Below are 26,732 nucleotides of genomic sequence, written 5' to 3' on the forward strand. Positions count from 1 at the left end.
TAATCAATGTCAGCAGAACCAAGGAGCTGATTATTAACTTCAGGAGAAGGGAAGCAGAGGTTCATGAGCCAGTCCTCATTGGAGGATAGGAGGCAGAGAGGGTCAGCAACCTTAAATTCCTTTGTGTTATTTTGGAGGACCTATCCTGGGCCCAACACACAAGTGTAGATACGAAGAAAGCACGACCCTTGGAATTTACGAAGATTCGGCATGACATCAAATTGGAGTGTATATTGACTGGCTGCATCACAGCCTGGTATGGAAATATTAATGCACTTGAACAGAAAAATCGAGAAAGAGTAGTGGATTTGGCCCAATCCATCACAGGTAAAGAACTCCCCATCGTTGAGCTCACCTACATGAAACAATGTCATAGGAAAACAACTTCCATCATCAGGGACCCCCACAACCCAGGTTATGCTCTCTTCTTACTGCTGCATCTAGAAAAATGTACAGGAGCCTCAGGACGCATACCAGCAGGATAATGAACAGTTATTACCCCTCAGCCGTCAAGCTTTTGAACCAAAGTGATAATTTCACTGCCCCATTCTTGTAATGCTCCCACAATCCATGGACTCACATCTCATGGTCACAATATTTATTATTATTTCTTTCTTTATGTATTTGCATGGTTTGTTATCTTTTGCACACTGGTTAAGTGCCCAAGTTGGTGTGGTCTCTCATTGATTGTGTTATGGTTATTTTTCTGTGGACTTATGGTGTATGTCCATAAGACGATGAAACTCACTGTTGTATATAGTGACATATATGTACTTTGATAATAAATTTACTTTGAACTTTTGGAAATAATTTGCACTTACAAAAAAATCATAAAATATGCTGGAACATGAAATTAAAATAAAACATAAAATTTGTCAGAATTATCATTTCCAGTGAAAGACCCTTCATCAGACCAGAAAAAGAGAGAGAAAACAGGTGGCAGGAGGACTGGATATGACAAATAGAATAAATGAGATAGGGTAGGCCAGGTAAAGATGGAAAACTATTAGAGAGTTGTCACATATTCTTGTCTTTGTAGTGTGTTGCTTGACAGAACATGGCAGCTTGTCAGGCTGTGCTAATGGATAGAGAACCCCAAAAATATATCTGGGAACACTGCTTATAACAACAGGTAACACACACAGACACAAAAGCATAATTAACATTTAACTGCCTTATTACACCAGGCTATACACCATTCTAACTATCACCATTCTACCTTCTTTGCAACTTGAAAACCATCTGTTTTAAAACATTCACCCTGTTCTGACAAGGGGGTCTTGAGCTTAAACTGAATTCACCTTCTACTGATAATGCATGACCCTCTCGATTTTTCCAGCATGTTCTGTTTCTTCAAATATGTTTTGCATCATAGGAAACATTCAGAGGATGTTGGTTTGTGAGTCAGAGGGTGGCCAGAAAATGACTGATGGAACATTGTAAGTGTAAGTATTGACAAAGCTACATACTCAAGATGGCGACAGTAGTTCTAAAGTTAAGAAAGCCTTGGAGGGGAACTCAAGTGGTGCAGACACATCCTCCCCAGTCAGTTAAACGAGTCATTTGCCTGTTTTTCCACCATTCACTAACCATCCATAATAAATTCGCTGCCATAGCTTTCTTCTATTCATTCTTGCCATTTATCCAATCAACTTTGAATTACCAAAACATTTTAGATTACTAATTAACTATTTATTGCTTAAAATAACAGACACTAATAAGGCATTTTCATGCTCAGGAGATTTCCACATCATTCTGGATTTAATTTATATAGAACTATGTCTAATAAACAGTAAAGCAGAAAACTACCACTTTCAAATTTTGCTTAACATATCTTATTTTCCATTGTTGTTCCTCACTCCATAGCCAGAAAACTCCTTTTTGTAATTGCGTCCGAAGGGATCGCAATTTAATGGCTAGCCTGCCCTGAATTTTTCAGCAGTTCTGTGTCCCAAGAGTGGAATGAGTATCACAAACATTAAGTGGGTGTCACATATCCAACACCATCACCACCCTTTTCCAGATTGAAGTGGCTCATTCTCATTGTTTAACAAGAACGAAGTACATAGAAGTGTAGTTTAATCACATAGGCACACTGGAATTCCTTGCATCATTGTACTGATACTGAATGGATGACCGTTGGGAGGTCTTGACATTGAACTGCAACTCCTTTATAAGTACCAATACTTATGTGGTTCTGATTCACCAGGTCAACATCCAACTACTTATAGATGCGCAAAACTATTTTGTTTTTGTTTGGTCAGCTTTTCAGAATCCGGTCATCTCTAGCAAGGCCAGCATTTGCTGTTTTCCCTTGAGAAGATGGTGGTGAGTTCCATACAGTTGAGTGGTTTGTTGGACCATTTCATAAAATATTTGTAAGTCAACAACATGAAGTGGATCTGAAACCATCGTCAGAACACACCGGCTATAGGTGGCAGACATCCTTTCCTGAAGAACACTGGTAAATCAGATGGAAATTTATATACAACTATGTCCAACTGCCCCCAATCATTCATTGATCTGATAACTGGTGTAAATCTTATCCCCAAGTTCACTCCAGTTTTACACTTTCAGAGAGATCTTCCCTCTCCGACTCTTCTGCAGCTTAACAAGACTCCTTCCTGGTCTGACAATGAATCTTCAATGTGAAATGTTAACACTGTTTCTCTTCCCACAGGAGCTGCTTGACTTGCTCAGTATTTTCAACATCTTCTGATTTACTTCAGACTGGCAGCAAATTCAGGCATAATGATGAGGACACAACATGGTGGGGGGGGGGGGACTTGATTAATGATCACCAATAGGAGATAGTGTTCAAGAATGTGAGGTGGTATTGCTTGGGTGGTGATTCCACATGATAATCAGCATGCAAAGAAAAACAGATGGTAAAGATGGTGGTCCTTCTTTCTACAAAGCATCAGATCACGTGGTTACAGAGAATGAATGAAGTAGAAAAACTTTGCATCGAAAGGACCTGAAAGATGGACTTATGTTGGAAACCATCCACAGAGGGACAATCCAAGGTTGAGGTGCTGAGTATGTACACATCCAAGGTTCTTAAAGGCACCCTTCTATTTATGTACTGTGTATTCCCTCCTTGATCAGATTCCTCCTAAGATTGTGAATTGGACACCATCGCCCCTGTTGTGTATTTAATATTTCAGTATTAGAGGAATCTTGTAAATATGTTGTTGATTAAGTACTATTGTTTGCTTAAATAATTCACAGCAGGTTATATGTAAAGGTATGTGAATAATGTACGCCATTATGCTACCACATCATACGTGTGTGCCTTGCTTAAGCACGAAGTTAGACCCACATTTGGGACTCCCATATCTTGTTTTAAATTGGTTTAATATTTTGAAGTTACAAAGCATAACACTGGCAATGAGGAATTTTTACAGAGAACATAGAATAGTACAGCACATTACAGGCCCTTCGGCCCATAATGTTATGCCGACCCTCAAACCCTGCCTCCCATATAACCCCCCACCTTAAATTCCTCCATATACCTGTCTAGTAGTCTCTTAAACTTCATGAGTGTATCTGCCTCCACCACTGACTCAGGCAGTGCATTCCACGCACCAACCACTCTGAGTAAAAAAACCTTCCTCTAATATCCCCCTTGAACTTCCCACCCCTTACCTTAAAGCCATGTCCTCATGTATTGAGCAGTGGTGCCCTGGGGAAGAGGCGCTGGCTATCCACTCTATCTATTCTCCTTATTATCTTGTACACCTCTATCATGTCTCCTCTCATCCTCCTTCTCTCCAAAGAGTAAAGCCCTAGCTCCCTTAATCTCTGATCATAATGCATACTCTCTAAACCAGGCAGCATCCTGGTAAATCTCTTCTGTACCCTTTCCAATGCTTCTACATCCTTCCTATAGTGAGGTGACCAGAACTGGACACAGTACTCCAAGTGTGGCCTAACCAGAGTTTTATAGAACTGCATCATTACCTCGTGACTCTTAAACTCTATCCCTCGACTTATGAAAGCTAACACCCCATAAGCTTTCTTAACTACCCTATCCACCTGTGAGGCAACTTTCAGGGATCTGTGGAGATGTACCCTGAGATCCTTCTGCTCCTCCACACTACCAAGTATCCTGCCATTTACTTTGTACTCTGCCTTGGAGTTTGTCCTTCCAAAGTGTACCACCTCACACTTCTCCGGGTTGAACTCCATCTGCCACTTCTCAGCCCACTTCTGCATCCTATCAATGTCTCTCTGCAACCTTCGACAATCCTCTACACTATCTACAACATCACCAACCTTTGTGTCGTCTGAAAACTTGCCAACCCACCCTACTACCCCCACATCCAGGTCGTTAATAAAAATCACAAAAAGTAGAGGTCCCAGAACAGGTCCTTGTGGGACACCACTAGTCACAATCCTCCAATCTGAATGTACTCCATCCATCACGACCCTCTGCCTTCTGCAGGCAAGACAATTCTGAATCCACCTGGCCAAACTTCCTTGGATCCCATGCCTTCTGACTTTCTGAATAAGCCTACCGTGTGGAACCTTGTCAAATGCCTTACTAAAATCCATATAGGTCATATCCACTGCACTACCCTCATCTATATGCCTGGTCACCTCCTCAAAGAACTCTATCAGGCTTGTTAGACACGATTTGCCCTTCACAAAGCCATGCTGACTATCCCTGATCAGACCATGATTCTCTAACTGCCCATAGATCCTATCTCTAAGAATCTTTTCCAACAGCTTTCCCACCACAGATGTAAGGCTCACTGGTCTATAATTACCTGGACTATCCCTATTACCTTTTTGAACAAGGGGACAACATTTGCCTCCCTCCAATCCTCCGGTACCATTCCCGTGGACAACGAGGACATAAAGATTCTAGCCAGAGGCTCAGCAATCTCTTCCCTCACCTCATGGCGCAGCCTGGGGAATATTCCGTTAGGCCCCGGAGACTTATCCGTCCTAATGTATTTTAACAACTCCAACACCTCCTCTCCCTTAATATCAACATGCTCCAGAACATCAACCTCACTCATATTGTCCTCTCCATCATCAAGTTCCCTCTCATTGGTGAATACTGAAGAGAAGTATTCATTGAGGACTTCGCTCAGTTCCACAGCCTCCAGGCAAATCTTCCTACCTTTATCCCTAATTGGTCCTACCTTCACTCCTGTCATCCTTTTGTTCTTCACATAATTGAAGAATGCCTTGGGGTTTTCCTTTACCCTATTCACCAAGGCCTTCTCATGTCCCCTTCTTGCTCTTCTCAGCCCCTTCTTAAGCTCCTTTCTTGCTTCCCTATATTCCTCAATAGACCCATCTGATCCTTGCTTCTTAAACCTCATGCATGCTGCCTTCTTCCACCTGACTAGATTTTCCACCTCACTTGTCACCCATGGTTCCTTCACCCTATCATTTATAATGAACTTGAGATGGCTACTGAACTGTGAGATGTTCGAACTAAAAAAAATGCACTGAGTAAAGACACAGGCCAGCACGTGCAGAGACGGTCAAGTTAAAAATAAAAGCAGCCAGCACGAGTTCTTCAGAAGACATGATTAAGTTTTTATTGAAAAAGTAAGTGAATAGAAGAATTTATGGGTTCATAAACAGTGATTACTGGGTGATAATAATCATAAATAAAAGCAAAAATGGCTGGCTGCATTGGAAAGATAGATACATTTGATTACACAACAGGTACATGGACTTTATATACTAAGCGAATTGAACAATATTTTGAATCAAATGAAATAGCCAATGAGAAATGAGTACCAATTTTGCTGAGCAGATAAGGATTAAAGGTGTATAGTTTGCTTCTAAGCAAACCTCCAAAATGAGCTTTGCTGATATTGAGAAAGTGATGCAGGAACATTTAGAATGGAAGCCATTGTTGATTGCAGAATACTTTAGGTTTCATAAGCAGAATCAAAAAGAAGGGGAGTCCATGGCTGAATTGAAGAGATTGTCTCAGCATTGTCAGTTTGGTTATGGGGTTAACGTTGTACTGAGAGATCACTTAGTTTGTGGATTCTTACAAGAAAGCATTCAACTGAAGCCAGCAGACATTTAAAAGAACAATTGAAATAGCTATTTCAATCGAAACCACAGGCAGAAATGCAATTGCAATCTGGAATGAAAGTGAGTGTGAACGCAAATGCAGCATCTAGACAGAGGCCTGCCTGGCTGAACAAATTGTGTTACCATTGTGGTACAGGCTCACAAACAGGCCAATACAGGTTTAAAGGCAAAACATGTCGAAAATGCATCAATGTAGGATACCTACAAAGCGTATATCAGACAGACAAAGTAAATGGACTGCTCTGAAAAGAGAAAAAGCTAAAAAGTCAAGTTACAGTTGTAAAGAGAGCACTGATCTGCATGCTGTTTATGAAAAATCTGGTAATGATGAGAGTGACACAGGACTGTGTAACCTGGAGATTTACTGTGTGAAAATTAGCAACAGTTGAGCAACATGGCTTACATCAAAGCAAATAGCAAATTAATTAAAGTTAAATTGGACACAGGCATGGCTCTTTCAGCTATTCCACAAAATGAGTTTGAGAGGTATTTCAAAGATACCAAACTGAAGCCTGCAGATATTCAACTAAGAACTTATACAGGAGAAAAGATAACTCCTAAGGGAATGACATTTGTGACACTGAAATACAACAATCAGCAAGCCACATTGATCTTGCATGTGTTAAAATCAAAAGGACCAGCATTGTGGGGGACATGACTGGCTGAGACAACTAGAACTTGAGTAGAGATCCATCCACCATTTGCATGCCACATCCCCTGCAATGAAACCAACTGAAAAAGTGAATTAAGAAAGGTGCTGGATGATGCCACAACTGTCTCTATGCAGAACACCATGAACTGTTGCTCAACAGAGGACAAACAGGCATTGGTGCCAACCTCTGTGCCTGTGGTTGGAAAGCATATTGGACCAAGGAAAGACCATGCTGCTCAGAGGAAGCATGAAAGTGATAAAAGTGCTGGTTCGACTGCAACAGTTTTTGTAGGCAACATATCTACAAGAGCTTCTAATAGTCTAATCGGGCAGTTACTTGCAAAACGTGGCTTTGAATTAAGCTGGAAGAGAGTTCAAAGAGCTTTAGGAAATTTACAAGCATTCAGCTTTTGTGAGTATAAAGAACTAGAATCTACTCTGTATATATTAAATGCAAGACTAAAAGCTGTTTGTAAAAGTAAATGCAAAGACCAAAGCCCGGCTGCATTAATGGAAATCCAAAAAGAAGGGAGTCAATGGATATATGAAAACAGTTGATTCATCGGATGATATTTTGGATGCAGACACCAAGAGGAAAGATCAGATCATAAAGGAAACAATAAAGGATTAATAAGAGAATACTCCAGCGAACTAAATGTACCTCCCCAAGATCAAGATGCACAAACTGGAAGAAAAAGGAAGGAGAAAATTGGCTACCACTGTCAGAACCACTTCCTGCAGTCTCAGAGTCAACTCGTACAACCACAGCAGAGGAGGCCCTAGAATCTGAGACTGCTTTCACAGCCTTGAGTTTTACCTGGAACGCAGAGTGACCGCCCTTGTCAGGAACGACTGTATCCCACAAGAGTGAAGAAATCCTTCACAGGAATTAAACCTTTAGGTCTGAATGGTACAATTTAAAATTTACTACGCTGTGGATATCTGTATATAATTGCTGTATTATATAATATACTCGTATATAGTTGAGATGCATTCTCAATTGAGGGGAGCTTGTTGCAAAGCAAGGCGAAGTGTGTATTTGACATCTCAGGTAATATTTGAGTAATCGTGTAAATATGTTGTTGATTAAGCATTCTTGTTTGTTTAAGTAATTCACTACAGGTTATATGTAAAAATATATGAATTGCAAATGTCATCATGCTAGCAAGTGATATGTTCATGTCTCGTTTAAAGTAAACACAAAGTTAGACCCGCATCTCAGACTTCCGTGTTTTCCTTTGAATTACTTTAATATTTTGAGGTTACAAAACATAATAACCCCAATTCCACACCTTCCTGGAATCTATCCTCATTGCTGCCATGCCTCCACTAGGAAAACAGCAGTTTCGCTACCTATTTCTGTATCTAGGTCCTTTCTACAATGCATTTTCTGTCTGTCAGAAAAACAAACCCATCAAACATGCTGCCACTATTAAAAAGAACATTAAAAATGACAGACATTGTTAAAATTACACAGGATGTGTAACATGGGAATGAGTACCCTGCCCAAGACTCTTTGTCATAGCTCAAGCATCCCTCTACAGGCAATATCTGATCCATTAACCATGTTTTTATTTCCAGTTGTTGTCTAACCTGGTGATTAAATCCAACATTTATTGTGTGTGCACATATGTTCTGGCCTTTGTGACATTTTGCTTATCAAGCAAGATATAATACTCAGGAGAAAGGAAAAATATACACTAAGATCCCTCCAAGCTTGGATGTATCCAAGTGACTGAGTGAATTGACAAGAAACATGAAGGTGGAAAAAAAATACAGGAGCATAGACTGAAGAGAGAGCAATTTGTGCCTTGAGATCAGAGCCAGGAAATGCAGAAGTAAAAGCAACCTAAAGAAATGCAAAGTACCAAGTCAAGGAAGGAGAAATAGATAACATATTTTTCATGGCTGGTGCATAGTTTTTCAGTTTTATTCTGGGGTCAACCCTCAGGTAGACATTTTATATATGTGCCCGAACTCACAACATAGAATTCATACTTTTCTAACTTTTCCAGTGTCTAACTTTCCCATGTCTCATGCCCTCTATTCCAGGCAGCACCTTGGTAGACCTCTTCTGTACACTTCCCAAAACCTCCAAGTCCTTCCTGTATAAGGGTGTCTAGAACCAAATGCTCCAGATGCAGTCAACCAGGTATTTTTTCCTAAAGCAAGAGTTTTGATTTCGTAATTTGTAAAATGCAGATAGCTAAATGATTCATTCGGTCCTTCCCTCCTTCAGGGAAAGACCCTACCAGTTTGTGGCTGGAGAACAGTCTGTTAAGTGAAGAACTGAGCAGTGAATAACCTCCAACATGAGACCAATACATTTATATATTTAGTGCTGCACAGTATGGTGCTGCACAAGGACAGAAGTAATGAAGAGAATTCTTTTCTGCTCCAGATCTGTTCATTAGCCCACTGATAAGCCATCTGAAAAAATTACGCAGGCAAGCATGCACAGACAGAACCTTATGGATCTGAGCACAAACAAAGAGCAGCTCGTTTGCCAGCCACAGTCAGTAATTTAGCATAAGAGAATTTTAAAAAGCTTCTGCCTCTATAATCCCATTTCTTTATTGCACTTGCTGTCAACAAGGAACAACCTTATTAAAATTTGTTGACAGCAATAAACACATTTGAAGAGTTCTCCCCTTTTTAGGTGGGAATGCCATTTATTCTGTGGGTACTTTAAGGCAGCATTTCATCGCACATTCTTAAATCTCGCTAACAGCTATTGATTACAACTGCACCATACCAAGGCAATTTTTGCTTATGTGGTACTCTCATTTTCAACAGCACGACTGTTAATTTTTCTTTGCCCCAGCAAATACTTCTCATTTTATTAACAGGCAACTCTGAAAGCGTGCTCTGTGTATGATCAGTTCACTGGCTGCCTCCTGCAGAAAAGATAAAGATCCGGCCAAGCTGGCGGCAGGGAACAATGATTCCTCGGATGACATCTTCTAGATAGCCAATCTCTTCAACTATTTCACTTTCTCCACGTCTCCTGCTTGTTCCTTTTGTGTTGATTGTGTTATGGAAACTGTTGGAGCCTGTGACATGCTGTTTGGAATTCGATCGAATGATCTAAAGCTCTGCTGTGTCTGTACAGCTGCTTTGTGGAGAAGACCAGAGACGGGGACCCGAAAAGAACTGAGAACACGAGCTGCTTCATGGTGAAGCCCAGAGACGTGGATCCAAACAGGATTGAGAACTCAGCTGACTCATGGAAAAGACTAGAGACGGGGTGCGGGGTCATGAACGACTCCATTTCGAAGCATTGAGGAAGATTGAAGCATGGAGGTGAATATGGAGGAGGTCACCGATCGCTCTCAACAGAGACCACCGAGGTGGCAATGGTCAGTAGCCTGGTCGGCGTCGTCCAGACCCAGCATGCCAGTTGCTCTTCATAGAAGGACTGAATTTGTGCAGCCACTCTCCTCGAATGCTCTCAGGGAGACTTTTTGATATTCTGAGATCAATGTTGTTATTTGGATTGGTTTCCTTTAGTTTTTCAATGTTTTTCTTTCTTGTGGCTAATTGGCGGGTGGGTGATATGTTAGTTTTATGAGAAGGAGGGATTGAGGATTTGGGGACTGGTGTTTTTGTTGGTGTTCTGTGTGAGTGAACATTATTTTTTGTGTGTGAGAGAGGGGATCGGGTTTTTGTTCTGTGTGAGTGAACACTATTTTGTGTGTGAGAGAGGGGATTCGGGGTCTTGATGCTATTGTTGCTGTTCTTTTCTGAGAGTGAGGGGTTGGGGATTTGATACTATTGTCTCTGTTTTTTTCTGAGGAGGAGGGGGTTGGGGATTTGATGCTATTGTCGCTGTGTTTTGTTCTGAAGAGGAGAGGTTGGGGATTTAGTGTTATTGACAGTGCTTTTTTTTCCTCTGTGACTGACGGGGTGTTCCGAGGTTTGTAAGTTTTGTTTGTTTTTTCTTTTTCATGGGGTGGGGGAACTCTCATGAAATTTCTGTATTTTATAGCTACTGTATCTGGAGAAAATGAATATCAGACTTATATTGTACATGTGTACTTTGACAATAAAATGAACCTTTAAACCTTTGAAACTTAGAACTGATTACAAGAATTACACAGAATATGCAGCACCAAAACAGACTGTTGGTCTTAGTTCATCTTTCCTCAACTATTAATATTATATTTGCTTTTTGTTACATCTTGTAACATTTCTTTTTCCAGCACAGCGATTCTTCTCTTATTCTCCACTGGAGTCTGCTCTTTTAAGCTCCCTTCTGTGAGCCCATTGCAAATCATACTGGCCCTACTTCTATACAATTTACCAGTGATCTACTTCTAAGTAACATAAATAAGTGCAAAATGCATAAATTTTCTAAAGAATTACAAGTAGTTTCCACAGAAGACTTGACATGACTTGAGTAGGTAGCTGTATTAGATCAATGTATTAAACTCAATGCATTTTATGCATGCTTTGAAAGGAAAACTAAAACTACATCCATGTGAATCCCTGCAGCATCCAGTGATCCTGTGATCTCTGTCTCAGAGGCTGACGGCAGAACATCTTTCAAGAGGGTGAACCCTCGCAAAGCCTCAAGCCCTGTTAATGTACCTGGTAGGGCACTAAAACCCTGCGCTAACCAACTGACAGGAGTATTCAAGGACATCCTCAATCTCTTGCTGCTGCAGGAGGAGGTTCCCACCTGCTTCAAAGGTCAACAATCATACCAATGCCCAAGAAGAACAGGGTGAGCTGCCTCAATGACTATCGCCCGGTGGCACTCACATCTACTGTGATGAAGTGCTTTGAGAGATGGTCATGGCTAGAATCAACTCCTGCCTAAGCAATGACCTGGAACTACTGCAACTGACGTATCGCCACAATTGGTCTACAGCAAATGAAACCTCACGGGTTCTCCTCTTGGTTTTGGATCACCTGGAATATAGCAATACTTACATCAGGCTGCTGTTTATTGACCACAGCTCAGCATTCAACACAATCTTGCTCTCAGTTCGAATCAAAAAGCTGTACAATCTGGGCCTCTGCACCTCTCTCTGCAACTGGGTCCTCAACTTCCTCACCAGAAGACAACATTCTGTGCATGTCTGAAATAACATCGCTTCCTTGCTGACAATCAACACTGTCGTACCTCAAGAATACTTGGTTAGTTCGCTGCTCTACTCCCTCTACACCCACGACTGTGTGGCTAGGCACAGCTCAAGTGCCATCAATAAATTCGCAGTGATGATGATGATGATGATGTGGTGGGCAGAAGTTCAGATGGTGATGAGCAAGTGCACAGGAGTGAGACAGATCAACTAGTTGAGTGTTGTTGCAGCAACTACCTTACAGTCAATGTCAGTAAGACCAGGAACTGATTGTAGATTTTAGGAAGGGGAAGTTGAGGGAACAGACACCAGTCCTCAAAAAGGGATCAGAAGTGAAAAGGGTGAGCAGTTTCAAGTTCCTAGCTATCTACGACTCTGCAGATCTTTCCTCGGCCTAATATAGTGATGCAATTACAAAGAAGACGCCATCAGATTTCTCAATCAATAATAAACCCATGAATGCTCCCTCAGTACTTTTTCTACCTCTTTTTGCACCACTTAATCAACTTATATTTTATATATATTTTTTATTGTAGTCTATAGTTTTTATTAATATATATTTCAATGTACTGCTGCCACAAAACAACAAATTTCACGAAATATGGCGGTGAAATCAAACCTGCTTCTGATTGCCCATCAATTTTTCTCACAAAGAGTTGTTGGCACCTAAGCTGCCTGAGAAGGTGATGGAGGCAAGAGTAGTAACATTTAAGAGGCATTTAGACAAGCACTTGAATGACCAGGGCAAAGAGGGGAATGAAATCAATGCAGGTAAATGGAATTAGCATAGGCTAATTCAGGGGTTTCCAAACTTTTTTATGTCACGGACCAATACCATAAGTGAGGGGTCTGTGGACCCCAGGTTGGGAACCCCTGATCTAAATGGGTGGAAGAGCCCGTTTCTACGCTGTTCATCTCCACTACTGTCTAACTTCTGATTTCTGACTCTGGTAACAGAAAGTGCAATTCACAACATTTTACAGATGGAAAATAGGGGAAAAAAAGATTAGAGTACTCTACAAAGTGAAAGGAAGGAAAATTGTTTCTTTAAAACAATGTTAAAACAATCAATGAACAAGTAACATATCAAGGAAGATGCTAAATCTAATAATCTAACAGTGGCACGGTTAATAGAGCTGTTACCTCACATCTCCAGTACAGTTGGCGTGATGTTTGAAAACACTCCCTATCACTGCATGAACTTCCTCCAGGTGCTCCAGTTCCCCCACCCTCCAGCATTCAAAGGATGCACATGTTGGCAGGTTAACTAGCCGTTGTAAATTGCCCCTAATCTGCAGTTGAATTGTGAGTGAGTATTAAGGCAATGTGTGGATAATAAAATTGGATTAATAGGAAGGGGTACTTGTAGGTTGTAAGTACTTGTACTTGTGCATGGAGTGAGTGAGTGAAAGGGCATACTTCTGTGCTCCATGAAATGTTGTCTCCAAGAACACATCTTCAAATCTAGGCGGCTGGAGCGCCCCATGACGTCACTCAAAATTTTAGTTCTGGAATTTCATCCCTAAATCTCTCCAACTGTATTTCTTTAAGCTGTTCCTCCTTGACAAACTCTTTAATCATCACCCCTAGTGTACCCTTTATGTACTTATATGTGTACAGAGCATTATATTTTACTGATAATGCTGTCACTAAGTACTTCAATGTAACTTGACAACTACCATAAAAGAACCTTTTTGAATCAAGAGAATCTTCCCTGAAAATTTACGTGGCATTAAAATTTAAAACACAATTTTTTGACTCATACTACTTAGTCGATGATTCCCACAAAAATAGAAATAATTTAAAACAGGGATCTGGGAATTCAAGTGTTCAAGTAGAGATGTCAACATAGTAGAGTTGGAACTGACAAACTTGTCTATGATGAATTACCCGTGGAAACTGGATTTGGTTGACAACATACAACTCCACAGATATTTTTAATTGCCTTGCTTTGCTGATGGTTTTACTTGTTGAGTCTGCTTTGCCAGCTCAAATAATAGGGGAATGACACTGCCCAAGTTATCTGAAGTAATCATAGGTTGCTTATTATTAAGTCATTTATCAAACCACAACACACATCAAAACAAACTGATGACTGATTAGTGCCTAAAGGTTACTTACAAATTATAACCTTTACTTTGTTTAAATTGTGAGGAAAGGGCATAAGGTTGCAATCATTACTATTGCATGCTGCCATCTGGTTATTAGAGCACTAGTATTATTTTCCCACTCTCTTATTATTACCTATTACAGTAAAGTGTGTGAAGATTGTCTTAGATTGTCTTCCTGGTGATGCAATAACTTTTTGGATTGATTTTTTTCCCACTAAGTCTTAATCCAAATTTAGCCCCTACCCTCTCCTCCAAATCACTATTATTGCATTGTTTCCTATAAATTGCTGTGCATGATCTGGATATTACTTTATATTAACATTAAAACAGTCACTACACTTTTAAAGGGGGGAAAACTAAATGCAACCTGGAAAAAAATGCAAAGATAATATCATGCAACTTAGTTTACAAGCTTGTATTTTCATTCAAGTGAAATTAAATGACTGAAGCCACAGTGACAATAAATGAGTTGTGCACAGCTGATATTAGTATGTAATCTTACTGGTGTGAAATTGGAAATCAGTAATAAACAGTTCTGTTTAAACTAGCAGTTAATCAATCTGTTGGGATGTCTACAGTGAATAAATATATTTCTTTAGTCAATAAAGCACAAATCTCTCCAATGAGACTTGGCATAAAAAGGTGTTGCATTTGCTGATGTTGATTCAGAGGGTTAATTAATGATCATCCATAATCTGGTTCACACAGATTAGGGAAGAATTGAATTTCTTACTGCTGTGATACTTCATTTCACATTTCCTACTTGCAGAGAGTCGTATTCACCGCAAAGAGCAAACATCGCTAAACTGTGAAGAAAATAGTGTTGTCACTGTAAACAACAGGAATTCTGCAGATGCTGGAAATTCAAGCAACACACATCAAAGTTGCTGGTGAACGCAGCAGGCCAGGCAGCATCCGTAGGAAGAGGTGCAGTCGACGTTTCAGGCCGAGACCCTTCGTCAGGACTGTCTCTGTCTCAGTTTTCTTCTGTACACGCTAAGAGAGATTGCAGACCTTTCTAATACAGAGGCTAATGCCTTTTATTCAATTCTCTCTTCATTTCTAAGGCAGAAATTATCATCAGAGATCATTGGAATAATCAGAGACTATAATTTAAATGTACATATGTTGGCTGTAAAGTGTTTTGGGACTTTTGCAATATTCCCTTTACCATTGTAACAACACTGATGCAATTGTCACAACCTCCAGTTTAGTTTTTCTTTTTTTGACTTCAATGTCTATCTTTTAAAATTCTAAGTTCATTCTGATATTTTCCCCATCAATCAATTGGAAATTTTATTTCATTACACCTTCATTCTCTATCTTGTCATTATTTGCTCTTTCACGACATCATTGGAGATTTATAAATGCAGTTTGCTATTTTCAGTTCCTTTTCCTTATATTTACATATAATTTTCTTTCTCACGGCTCAAATTCTGTTGTGTTTTGGAGGTAATCCTTAAACACTTCAGTGCTGAAAGCTGATTACATAAATTGGAGAGAATTGATTTGTGAGACTGACCATGCAAATGGAAACAATTCAACACTTTCATAGATAAAAGTGGCACAGTTACTGAGCTACTGTATTGAACATCACAACAAGCCACAACGTAGCATCTATTCTATCAGCTTCACCTATGTGTGTATGTGTGTGTGTGTGTGTGTGAGAAAAGAGAACTAGCGAAGACTTCAAGATATTCCAAAGTATTTTTCTGCCAATGAAGTGATTTTTGTGGTTATGACTGTTATAGAGGAAACATGGCGGCTAATTTGCAGATAACAAACTCCCAGATATGAGCTGTGTGATAATCTGTGTTATTTAATTCATACTTCATAATTCATAAAGCAGATAAGCTTAGAGCATGGATCAGTACTTGGAGCTACGATGTTGTGGCCATTACAGAGACTTGGATGGCTCAGGCGCAGGAATGGTTACTTTGAGTGCCAGGCCTTTCAGTGTTTCAGAAAGGACAGGGAGAGAGGCAAAAGAGTGGCACTGCTGATCAGAGATAATGTCACGGCTGCAGAAAAGGAGGAAGTCATGGAGGAACTGTCTATGGAGTCTCTGTGGGTGGAAGTTAGGAACAGGAAGGGGTCAATAACTCTACTGGGTCTTTGTTATAGACCACTCAATAGTAACAGGGACATCAAGGAGCAGATAGGGAGACAGATTCTGGAAAAGTGTAATAATAACAGGGTTCTTGTGGTCAGAGATTTTAATTTCCCAAATATTGATTGGCATGTCCCTAGAGCAAGGGGTTTAGATGGGGTGGAGTTTGTTAGGTGTGTTCAAGAAGGTTTCTTGACACGATATGTACATAAGCCTACAAGAGGAGAGGTTGTACTTGATCTGGTATTGGGAAATGAACCTGGTCAGGTGTCAGATCTCTCAGTGGGAGAGCATTTTTGAGATAGTGATCACAATTCTATCTCCTTTACCATAGCATTGGAGAGAGATAGGATCAGACAAGTTTGGAAAGTGTTTAATTGGAATAAGGGGAAATATAATGCTATCAGGCAGGAACTTGTAAGCATAAATTGGAAATAGTTCTTAGGGAAATGTACGGAAGAAATGTGGCAAATGTTCAGGGGATATTTGCGTGGAGTTCTGCATAGGTACGTTCCAATGAGACAGGGGAAGTGTGGTAGGGTACAGGAGCCCTGGTGTACAAAGGCTGTTGTAAATCTAGTCAAGAAGAAAATAAGAGCTTATGAAAGGTTCAAAAAACCGGGTAATGATAGAGATCTAGAAGATTATAAGGCTAGCAGGAAGGAGTTTAAGAATGAAATTAGGAGAGCCAGAAGGGGCCATGGGAAGGCCTTGGCGGACAGGATTCAGGAAAACCCCAAGCACCCAAGCAACTCTACAAGAATGTGAAGAGCAAGAGGAAGACGTGAGAGAATAGGACCAATCGCGTGTGACAGTGGAAAAGTGTGTCTGGAACCGAAGGAGATAGCGGTACTGAATAAATACTTTGCTTCAGTATTCACTATAGAAGAGGATCTTGGCGATTGTAGGGATGACTTACAGTGGACTGAAAAGCTTGAGCATGTAGATATTAAGGAAGAGGATGTGCTGGAGCTTTTGGAAAGCATCAAGTTGGATAAGTCACCAGGACCAGATGAGATGTACCCAAGGCTAATGTGGGAAGTGAGGGAGGAGATTGCTGAGCCTCTGGCGATGATCTTTGCATCATCAATGGAGATGGGAGAGGTTCCAGAGGACTGGTGGGTTGCGGATGCTGTTCCCTTATTCAAGAAAGAGAGTAGAGATAGCCCAGGAAATTATAGACCAGTGAGTCTTTCTTCAGTGGTTGGTAAGTTGATGGAGAAGATCCTGAGAGGCAGTATTTATGAACACTTGGAGAGGCATAATATGACTAGGAATAGTCAGCATGGCTTTGTCAAAGGCAGGTTGTGCCTTACGAGCCTGATTGAAATTTTTTAGATGTGACTAAACACGTTGATGAAGGTAAAGCAGTAGATGTAGTGTATATGGATTCCAGCAAGGCATTTGATGAGTTACCCCATGCAAGGCTTTTTGAGAAAGTAAGGAGGCATGAGATCCAAGGGGACTTTGCTTTGTGGATCCAGAATTGGCTTGCCCACAGAAGGCAAAGAGTGGTTGTAGACGGGTCATATTCTGCATGGAGATCAGTGACCAGTGAGTGGTGTGCCTCAGGGATCCGTTGTGGGACCCTTACTCTTCGTGATTTTCATAAATGACCCGGATGAGGAATTGGAGAGATGGGTTAGTAAATTTGCTGACGACACAAAGGTTGGGTGTGTTGTGGATAGTGTAGTGGGCTGTCAGGGATTACAGTGGGACATTGATAGGATGCAAAACTGGACTGAGAAGTGGCAGATGGAGTTCAGCCCAGATAAGTGTGAGGTGGTTCATTTTGGTAGGTCAAATATGATGGCAGAATATAGCATTAATGGTAAGACCCTTGGCAGTGTGGAGGATCAGAGGGATCTTAGGGTCCGAGTCCATAGGACACTCAAAGCTGCTGCACAGGTTGACTCTATAGTTAAGAAAGCACATGGTGCATTGACCTTCAGCCGAGAGGTAATATTGCAGCTACTTAGCCCCCTGGTCAGACCCCACTTGGAGTACTGTGCTCACTTCTGGTCGTCTCACTATAGGAGGGATGTGGAAACCATAGAAAGGGTGCAGAGGAGATTTATAAGGATGTTGCCTGGTTTGGGGAGCACGTCGTATTAGAATAGGTTGAGTAAACTCGGCCTTTTCTCCTTGAAGCAATGGAGGATGAAAGGTGACTTGATAGAGTGGTATAAGATGATCAGAGGCATTGATCATATGGATTGTCAGAGGTTTTTTCACAGTGCTGAAAAGGCTAGCACGAGAGGGCACAGTTTTAAGGTTCTTGGATGTAGGTACAGAGGAGATGATGTCAGGGGTTTGTTCTTTACGCAGAGAGTGGTAAGTGCGTGGAATGGGCTGCCTGAGACGGTGGTGGAGGCGGATACAATAGGGTCTTTTAAGAGACTCCAGGATAGGTACATGGAGCTCAGGAAAATAGAGGGCTATGAGTAACCCTAGGTAATTTCCAAGGTAAGGACATGTTTGGCACAGCTTTGTGGGCCGAAGGGCTTGTATTGTGCTGTAGGTCTTCTGTGTTTCTCTGTTTCGATGATGGCCAGCATATTGTGAAAGGGTAGCAGAGATACAAACCTGTCACTAAATCACTAGACAAAAGAAATCTGGTAAGAGCACCATATTTTCCATCTGATCACCTAATTTTTAGACAACCCCAACACTTAAAAAATGAGTTATTGAGTATATCATTTAAATCATTCTTTTGATTTGAGCCAGAATTTTTCCTTTTCTTACAGAAGGGTTTATGTGATGATCAAGAATACAGAACACTGCAGAGTAGCAAAATACACCATAGCGTTGAACAAATGACATCAAGGTCTAGATGGAAAGAATATGGCAATTTCCATGGATATTTCGTAAGAACATGAGTTAAAGTATTGTTCAACGTAGTGATTTGTGTTTCAACTCAGGGAGGGGATAGAATGGTTGAAGATTGTACTGAATGAAGTTGGATTGAAGAGGAATAACATAGAAAAGATCACAGGAACATTTAGTAGAATATGTAAATATCTAGTGTTACGTTACCGGCAACAATGAAACAATGAATATTAATCGAGACAGGTTTTATGAAAACAACCAAACATTTATTAAACACATATAAGTGATAAGGGAAAAAAAAACACAAAGGAAAACTTTAACCGGAGGTTAAACAGGTACGCAGTCGTTCATCAACTCCACTCGGCTCTGGTTCTTAAAGCGTTAAATGAGAAAACAGTTCTTGAAGTGATACAGTCAGATATAGTTCTTAAAGCAATAACTTCGAAAGTCCAACAGTTTTACACATTCAATTGGGAGAGACTTCTCTGGAGAAGGATTTCTTCACAGACGCACTTTTACTGCCGGTTCTGTCCACAAGATTCCCGATGCCGAAAATAAACAGTTTAAATCGACTGACCTTAAATTCCTTTTAGAGAGAGAGCCTTTGTGCATGAACTCATTGCGCTATTGCAAGAGTTATCTTGATGCAGCTTCTCTTCAACAAAGACTCAATAAGGTCGATCCTTTATTAAACTGCCCAAATGATGCCAACTTCTCTCGATCCTTCACTTCGATGAATTCTTCACTCTCCCTTCAAAACTGTTGGAATTGAGTAAATTGGCACTTCCAGCCACAAATTTCCAGTCCAAATGCCATATCTTGTAAGAGAATGCACCTTCTGTTTTAAAAATGAAACTGCGTCCCAAAAACAAACACGCAACAGAAACGGAGGCACAACACGTTCTACCTGGAAATCTACAAACTCAAAAACCTACTGCGTCACCTGAGTTGACCCTTATATAGTCACGGGGCACGTGTCATCACGTGACCTCACATCGGCAGGAAAATCACATCAGGTGACCTCCAAAAGACCATTATATCATTCTCACAAAAAAAAAACGATCTCCTTGAGCATGTAACACTAGATATGCAACATGCTTTACCGAAGCATCCACCGTCAGAGGGATACTTTTAAAAATCAGTAACCATTATAATATTGCAAAACGCAACAACCATTGGCAAGGGACCACAACTATTGAGGTTAAAATTACTGATCAACCTGAGTTCAGTTCTCTGCTTAAGAAATTAACAATGGTATGAACATTGACAGATATGATCAAAGGTTGCAGGCGGTGGCTTAGCTTAATGCTTAAAAGAGATATGAAGAAGATGGCACCAGCGTATGATGTGAACATCGATGACATCCTTCATGAAACTACTACTTATACTGCTTTTTCTTTCAGATATGACTCTACTACTAAGCTGCATCGATTGAAACCGATTGTTTACATTTTTATGGTGTGTTTTCAGGCCGATTGAGCACTCTAGTGCTTTGTTATCTGCAAGGGAGTTCGGTGTGGTTTGGCCCCTGGAGACCAAGAAATTTGGAGCCCATGATTGACTACATTTCTAGCCAATCAAAGTGCCGAGCAAGATTGAAAGCAATTAGGATGAGACTGGAAGACAAGCAGGTCTTCAGGGCTGTCTGCCTGCATGCAACCGGTCTCTCTCTCTCCCTCTTGCTCTTGGCTGCCGGAGGATGGTGCCTGCATTTCATCGATCTCTCTTTCCCTCTCATCCGCTGCTGCCGGAGCATGGTGCTGGAGTCTTTGGTTTTGGGCAAGGTTTAATCGATGTGGTTTGTGAATTGGACTCTGCAGTTCGTGTTATATGTGTTTCTGGTTTCTGGTTTCTCCTTTATTTTTGTTATTTTGTGTGATTTTAATCAGGGTGGGCCGGCACTATGGACTGCAGTCAACAAAAAATAGAACTGAACTGCACTAAACTGAATATTCTAGACTGATTCATGGACTCCGTGTTTCAATGTTTTATGTTTTGTGTGTTTTGTGCTCGTATTTTGTTATTTACGTGATTTATTCTCTTTTCCTTGTAATTTATTTTTTATTGAAGTTCATCATCAAACAAACATTTCCATCAGATGTATTTCAGATATTGTACATATATATCATATAATCATATTTGCCACAAATCTCCACATAATATTTATCTGTGGTATACACCTATAGAAAAGAGGGGAAAAGAAAGAACAAGCAAAAGGAGAAAACTACGTACAAGTAGGGAGTGATCTTTTTACAACATATTCATTGATTTGTGAGAATAAAATTAGGCCTATGAGGTGTTATGTAATTGAACCATTTTTCCCAGTATGAATCAAATTGTTCCAGCTCATGATTAACAGATTCCATTATCTTCTCCATTTTGTAAATGTCCATTGGAATTTCCATCCATGCGTTTAAAGTTGTGCTCTCCTGTGATAACCATTTCCTGGTAAGTGTCTTTTTACCAGCCACCAGCAGTATATTCATTAAATATTTATCTCTTTTCAACCATTCTTGAGGTACATACCCAAAATATATGGTCTTACTTTCTAAGGGTATTTCACATTTAAAAATGTCTTGTAGGGCATTGTGTGTCCCACTCCAATAGTCTATGATAATGGGGCAATCCCAGAAAATATGATAATGGTTTGCATTTTGATTTCCACAATTTCTCCAGCAAACAGGGAGGTTACTATCACAATGGGATTTCTGAGAGGGTGCAATAAAATATCTTATCAAGTTTTTCCATCCAAACTCCCTCCAGTGTAGGGTGTTTGATGTTTTCTTTGAATGTGTTCCATAATGTTACTTTGTTTTTTTGCTGTCTGTGGGAAGAAGCACCTCAGGATTGTATGCTATATATACACTTTGACAATAAATGTTCACTAAACCTTTGAGAGAAAGAAAGCTGGCAACACAAGAATGACATTAAACTTCAAAAAGCACTGCACACTAAAGAAGCAAAGATATAATGATGTTCTCCTTATACTTAACCAGGCTGTTGTCAAGGATACTTAGGGGAGAACTATCTCTGCTCTGTGCGGTGACATTGTAATCATGCTTAGACCATGTATTGCAGACTAAAGGAACTCAGTGTGTCTACTCTGATTATTGTCAAAGCTTTGCAGCTGAAGCACAAAAGATCAGAAATGATATTTAAATAGCTGACAGCAAATGCTCATCGTGAACCTAGACACTTCAGCTTAATTTCTGCCTGATTCAAGCTTTGTATTCAGTGAACCTGATACTGAACCTTGAAATCTTGATAAATACATGGAAAGAGCTATATGCCCCAGAAATATTTTTGTGCCTTAAGATGTATTATACTGGCACTAGATATTGCATTGTGCGAGGTCACTGACAGCCAAATTTCATCATTCACAAAGTCCACAGTGTCACGATCAATAGAAAACCCTTGGATAGCATTGCAAAGTCAGTGAATGAACACAGGTTTGCTGTACATCACGTGTAGGGTGGTAGAGGTACTGAATGTGGGGTTAAGGGCACTGAAGGATGGAGAGGCATCAGGGAAGGGAAAAATAGGCTGATAGGGTCAGAGCTGGCAGAAAACAGAACAAAAGAGTGGCGCCTGAAAGACATCTGCAGGGATATGGGTATTGGAATGAACACTAAGCAAATTGCTTAAAACCATACTTAGACTTAGAGCAACACACATAAAATGCTAGAGAAACTCAGCAGGCTAGGCAGCATCTGTGGAAAAGAGCAAGCAATTGACTTTTTGAGCCAAGAACCTTCATCAGCTCTTTGCAGTCCTGATGAAGGGTCTCAGGCCAAAACGTTGACAGTTTACTCTTTTCCATAGATGCTGCCTGGGATGAATTCCTCCAGCATCGTGTGTGTGTTGCCTTGGATTTCCAGCATCTGCAGACTTTATTGTGTTCTTAGACTCAGAATCATACAGCACTGAAACAGGCCCTTCACTCATCTGGTCCATGCTGACCCTCTGTGCCTCTAATCCCTTAAAGAGGACTAGCTCATGGCCCGCTGGCTTCTTCCTCCTGTAGTTGATAATCAGCTCTTATGTTTTGCTGTCACTGAGTGAGAATTAGTCCGATTTGCCCATGTTTGGTCCTTGTGCAAGAAATCAATGACATGTTCTCTGTGCAGTAGAACATGTAGCCTCGCATTCTTATTTCTGGTGTCAGCTCTCCAGATAAATCCTGTTCCTGTGTAAGGGCCTTGAATGCACAGAATATACTTGGGCAAATTGGCAAGAATGGTATGTATGGTTTGAATTTCCAAGAGGGAGCTATTCATGTACACAGTTGCTATTTATATTTGATTCAGCCTGAAGTGACAAGGGATTTACATAGTAAACCATAAACTGAAGGGGCTGTTTAAACTGGTGAAATTATTCAGGTTGTCAGGGAAAGGAGTGAGCGACAAACATGCCTGAAATGGACAGTAGGAAATGCAGATACTTTTAAAAGTGTGATATCACCAGCCAAAACTCTGGGGGAATTCAACTGGCTGTAAAGCCAGACGGGTTTGAAGAGAGGCCTGGTTAGGTTAGGAGGCTGTATCACCAAAGAAACAATTTGCAGTAGGAGGCAAGTTATTAAGGGGAGCTTTCAGATGGGTCTTAATGTTGGGAAGGGGAGGAGAGACATAAATGATTCAGACCTTCTCACTAAATTTTCAGATTGGACAAAGGCACAATTACTATACCATTCAGGCCAGAGTTAAAATTGCAAGTAGAGATCTATAGGAACATTTGCTAATCACTCAGAAGAGCTGATTAAAATCAGAATTGGAATTATACTGACTGGAATTGAGGAAATTACCTTAGGTAATGCTGTCATTCATGAAATACAGTACCCACCAAGCAGAAATGGTTAAATGCTAGTGCAACAACCCATGTCCTCTTCCTATTAATTGATCAGACTGACATTAGACACAGGTACATCAATCAATAAATCTAAACCTTGCAATCACCAGTGATGATCAATAGTCCCACTTGCAATATCTCACCTCAATCAGCAATAATGCCTCCTCTCGTTGTTTTATCGATTCAACTTCATCCTCTGTGACCTCTGAAAGGAAAGCCTGGCTCTGGGCCTGCCCACGATCTGAAGGTTCAGCTGTGGCCTGCCATTTACTGTGGCCTCTGCCAAGGAACTCATCTTCATCACTAACTTCTGTAAAGGGATTCTCGGCAATCTGCAATAAGGAGAATTCCATTAAATATCGAAGTTTTAAACATAAATACAGATAGAACCATGCAACAGATACTGTTAAGACTGCCAAATTGACAAGCTAAAACTTCCACGTAGCATACATTGTATTATTTATGAACAAAATGAATTTATTGGCAAACAACAGGAATTCTGCAGATGCCGGAAATTCAAGCAACACACATCAAAGTTGCTGGTGAACGCAGCAGGCCAGGCAGCATCTCTAGGGAGAGGTGCTGTCGACGTTTCAGGCCGAGACCCTTCGTCAGGATTTATTGACAGTTGTGATTTCACATTTAACATGACTGGTTTCTCAGGAATCACAGTGATGAATATCTCCATGAGGATTCTGAGTGTCTTCTGTTCAATAAGACAATTATCTAGTAGATTTAATGGTATAGTTCCATAAGTCATGGGTGTATAAATCAGACTTACTTATGGCAAGAACTGAATATTAGGCTCCGCACACTCAATCTCTCATTTAGAACACAGGACATAGAACTTAGAACAGTACAGCACAGGGACAGGCCTTTTGGTCCACAATGTTGTGCCAAACCAATTAAATTAATAATCAAATGGCCAAATAAACTTATCCCTTCTGTCTATACAATGGTCATATCCTACCATTTCCCACACATTCTTGTGCCTATCTAGGCATCCCTTAAAAGTCCCTAAAGTATCTAAATCCACCACACCTCCAGGCAGCACATTCCAGGCACCACTACTCTCTATGTAAAATACTTGCCCCTCACTGCTCCTTTGAATGTACCCCCTCTTACTTAAAGTGCATGTCCACTGGTATTAGACATACCAAATTTCAGAAAAAGATACTATCTGTCTGCTCTATCTATACCTCTCACAATCCCATAAACCTTTATCAGATCTCCCCTCAGTCTCTGCACTCCAGAGAAAACAACCCAAGTTTGTCCAAACTCTCGTTATAGCACATGCCCTCTAATCCAGACGACATCCTGGTAAACCTCTTCTGCACCCTCCCCAGAGCCTGGGGTGACTCTATGCCTTGACTAATAAAGGCAAGCATTCCATCTGCCTTGTTAACCATCCTATCAACCTGTGTAGCCACTTTCAGAGAGTTATGAACTTAGAACCCAAAATCCCTCTGCTCATCAACACTGTTAAGGGTCTTGCCCTTAACAGTGTATTTCTCTTTATATTTGACTTAACAAGTGCAACAGTTCACATTTGGCCAGGTTAAACTCTATCTGCCATTTCACCACCCATATCTGCAAATGATCTATAATCCACTATATTCTTTGCCAGTCTTCTGTGCTATCCACACCACCATGAATCTTTGTAATATCTGAAAACTCACTAACCCACCAATGTACATTATGATCCAGGTCATTTATAAACGGCAGAGGTCCAGTACAGATCCCTGTGGAACACCAGTAGTCACAATGGTGATTATTTGCTTCAACAAACTGATTGAAGGTGCCAGTCGATCCAAGGCTGGAAATGAATTATTTTATAGTCAGTGAAAAAAAAGCAAAAAAACTCCATTTCCTCCCATATCTCTGAAAATACTGGTAGATTAATTTCCAACTTGAAGTTATCCCCTGCTGTAGGTTAATGGCAAATAAAATGAACTGCAGACTCCCTGTATGCACAAGAGAATACAGATGCTGTAATCTGGATTGAAAACAAAAGAAGCTATTCAGTGGGTCAGTTCAGATGAAGGTCTTTACCAGAAACATCGACTGCACATTCCCCTCCATGGGTGCTGCCTGACACAGTGGCTTCCTCCAGCAGTTCATTTTATTTTGCTACAGAACCTCTGTAGCTGCTTCAGATTCTGCTCCAAAACTCGATGCCAATCCCCTCACAATATCTGCACTTGTAAAACTGCCAGTTTTACTACTCCAGCTAAGGTGCGCGACATGAAGCATTTGCTACTCAAAGTATATGTCTGAAATAGATGGTGACATTTCATAGTTTGACTTGATTATATAAAGGGAATTACAGAGGCATGAGAGAGGATTTTGACCAGGTGGATTGGAGGAGGATACTGGCGGGGATGACGGCAGTGCAGAGATGGTTGAAGTTTCTGAGAATTGTTCACAAGACGCAGGATAGATACGTCCCACAAAAAAAGTAGTTCTCAAATGGCAGGGGTAGGCAACTGTGGCTGACAAGGGAAGTTAAGGACTGCATAAAAGCCAAGGAAAAGGCAAATTTGGTAGCAAAAGTGAGTGGAAAGTTGGATGATTGGGAAGCTTTTAAAATCTAAAAAAGGCTACTAAAAAAGGCTATAAGAAGGGAAAAGGTGAAATACTAGCTAGTAACATAAAACAGGATACTAAATGTTTTTTCAGTTATATAAAGAGTAAAAGGGAGTTGATACAGTATTTGGACAACTGGAAAATGATGCTGGTGAGGTAGTAATGGGGAACAAAGAAATGGCAGATGAACTTAATGGGTACTTTGCATCAGTCTTTACTGTGGAAGACACTAGCAGTGTACCAGAAGTCCGTGAGTGCCAAGGAGCAGGAGAGAGTGTCATTGCTATTACAAGGGAAAAAGTGCTAGGCAAACTGAAAAACCATGGACCAGATGACTACATCTCAGAGTGCTGAGAGAAATAACTGATGCATTGGTCATGATCTTTCAAGAACCACTTAATTCCTGGAGGACTGGAAGATTGCAAATGTTGCTCCACTCT

General features: G+C 40.6%; 1 protein-coding gene across 4 annotated transcripts in view; it reads right to left on the reverse strand.

The window, feature by feature from the left end:
* tsnare1 (T-SNARE Domain Containing 1) overlaps nt 1-26,732 on the reverse strand; it is a 997,034-nt gene that overhangs the window by 318,088 nt on the left and 652,214 nt on the right. For all 4 annotated transcript variants that reach the window (XM_072267235.1, XM_072267104.1, XM_072267180.1 and 1 more), the window contains exon 8: nt 23,850-24,038. In XM_072267235.1, coding sequence (XP_072123336.1) covers nt 23,850-24,038 — 189 coding nt within the window. The remainder of the gene's footprint in view (nt 1-23,849; nt 24,039-26,732) is intronic.

The sequence above is a fragment of the Mobula birostris genome, chromosome 1 (genome assembly GCF_030028105.1).
Source record: "Mobula birostris isolate sMobBir1 chromosome 1, sMobBir1.hap1, whole genome shotgun sequence".
NCBI lineage: Eukaryota > Metazoa > Chordata > Chondrichthyes > Myliobatiformes > Myliobatidae > Mobula > Mobula birostris.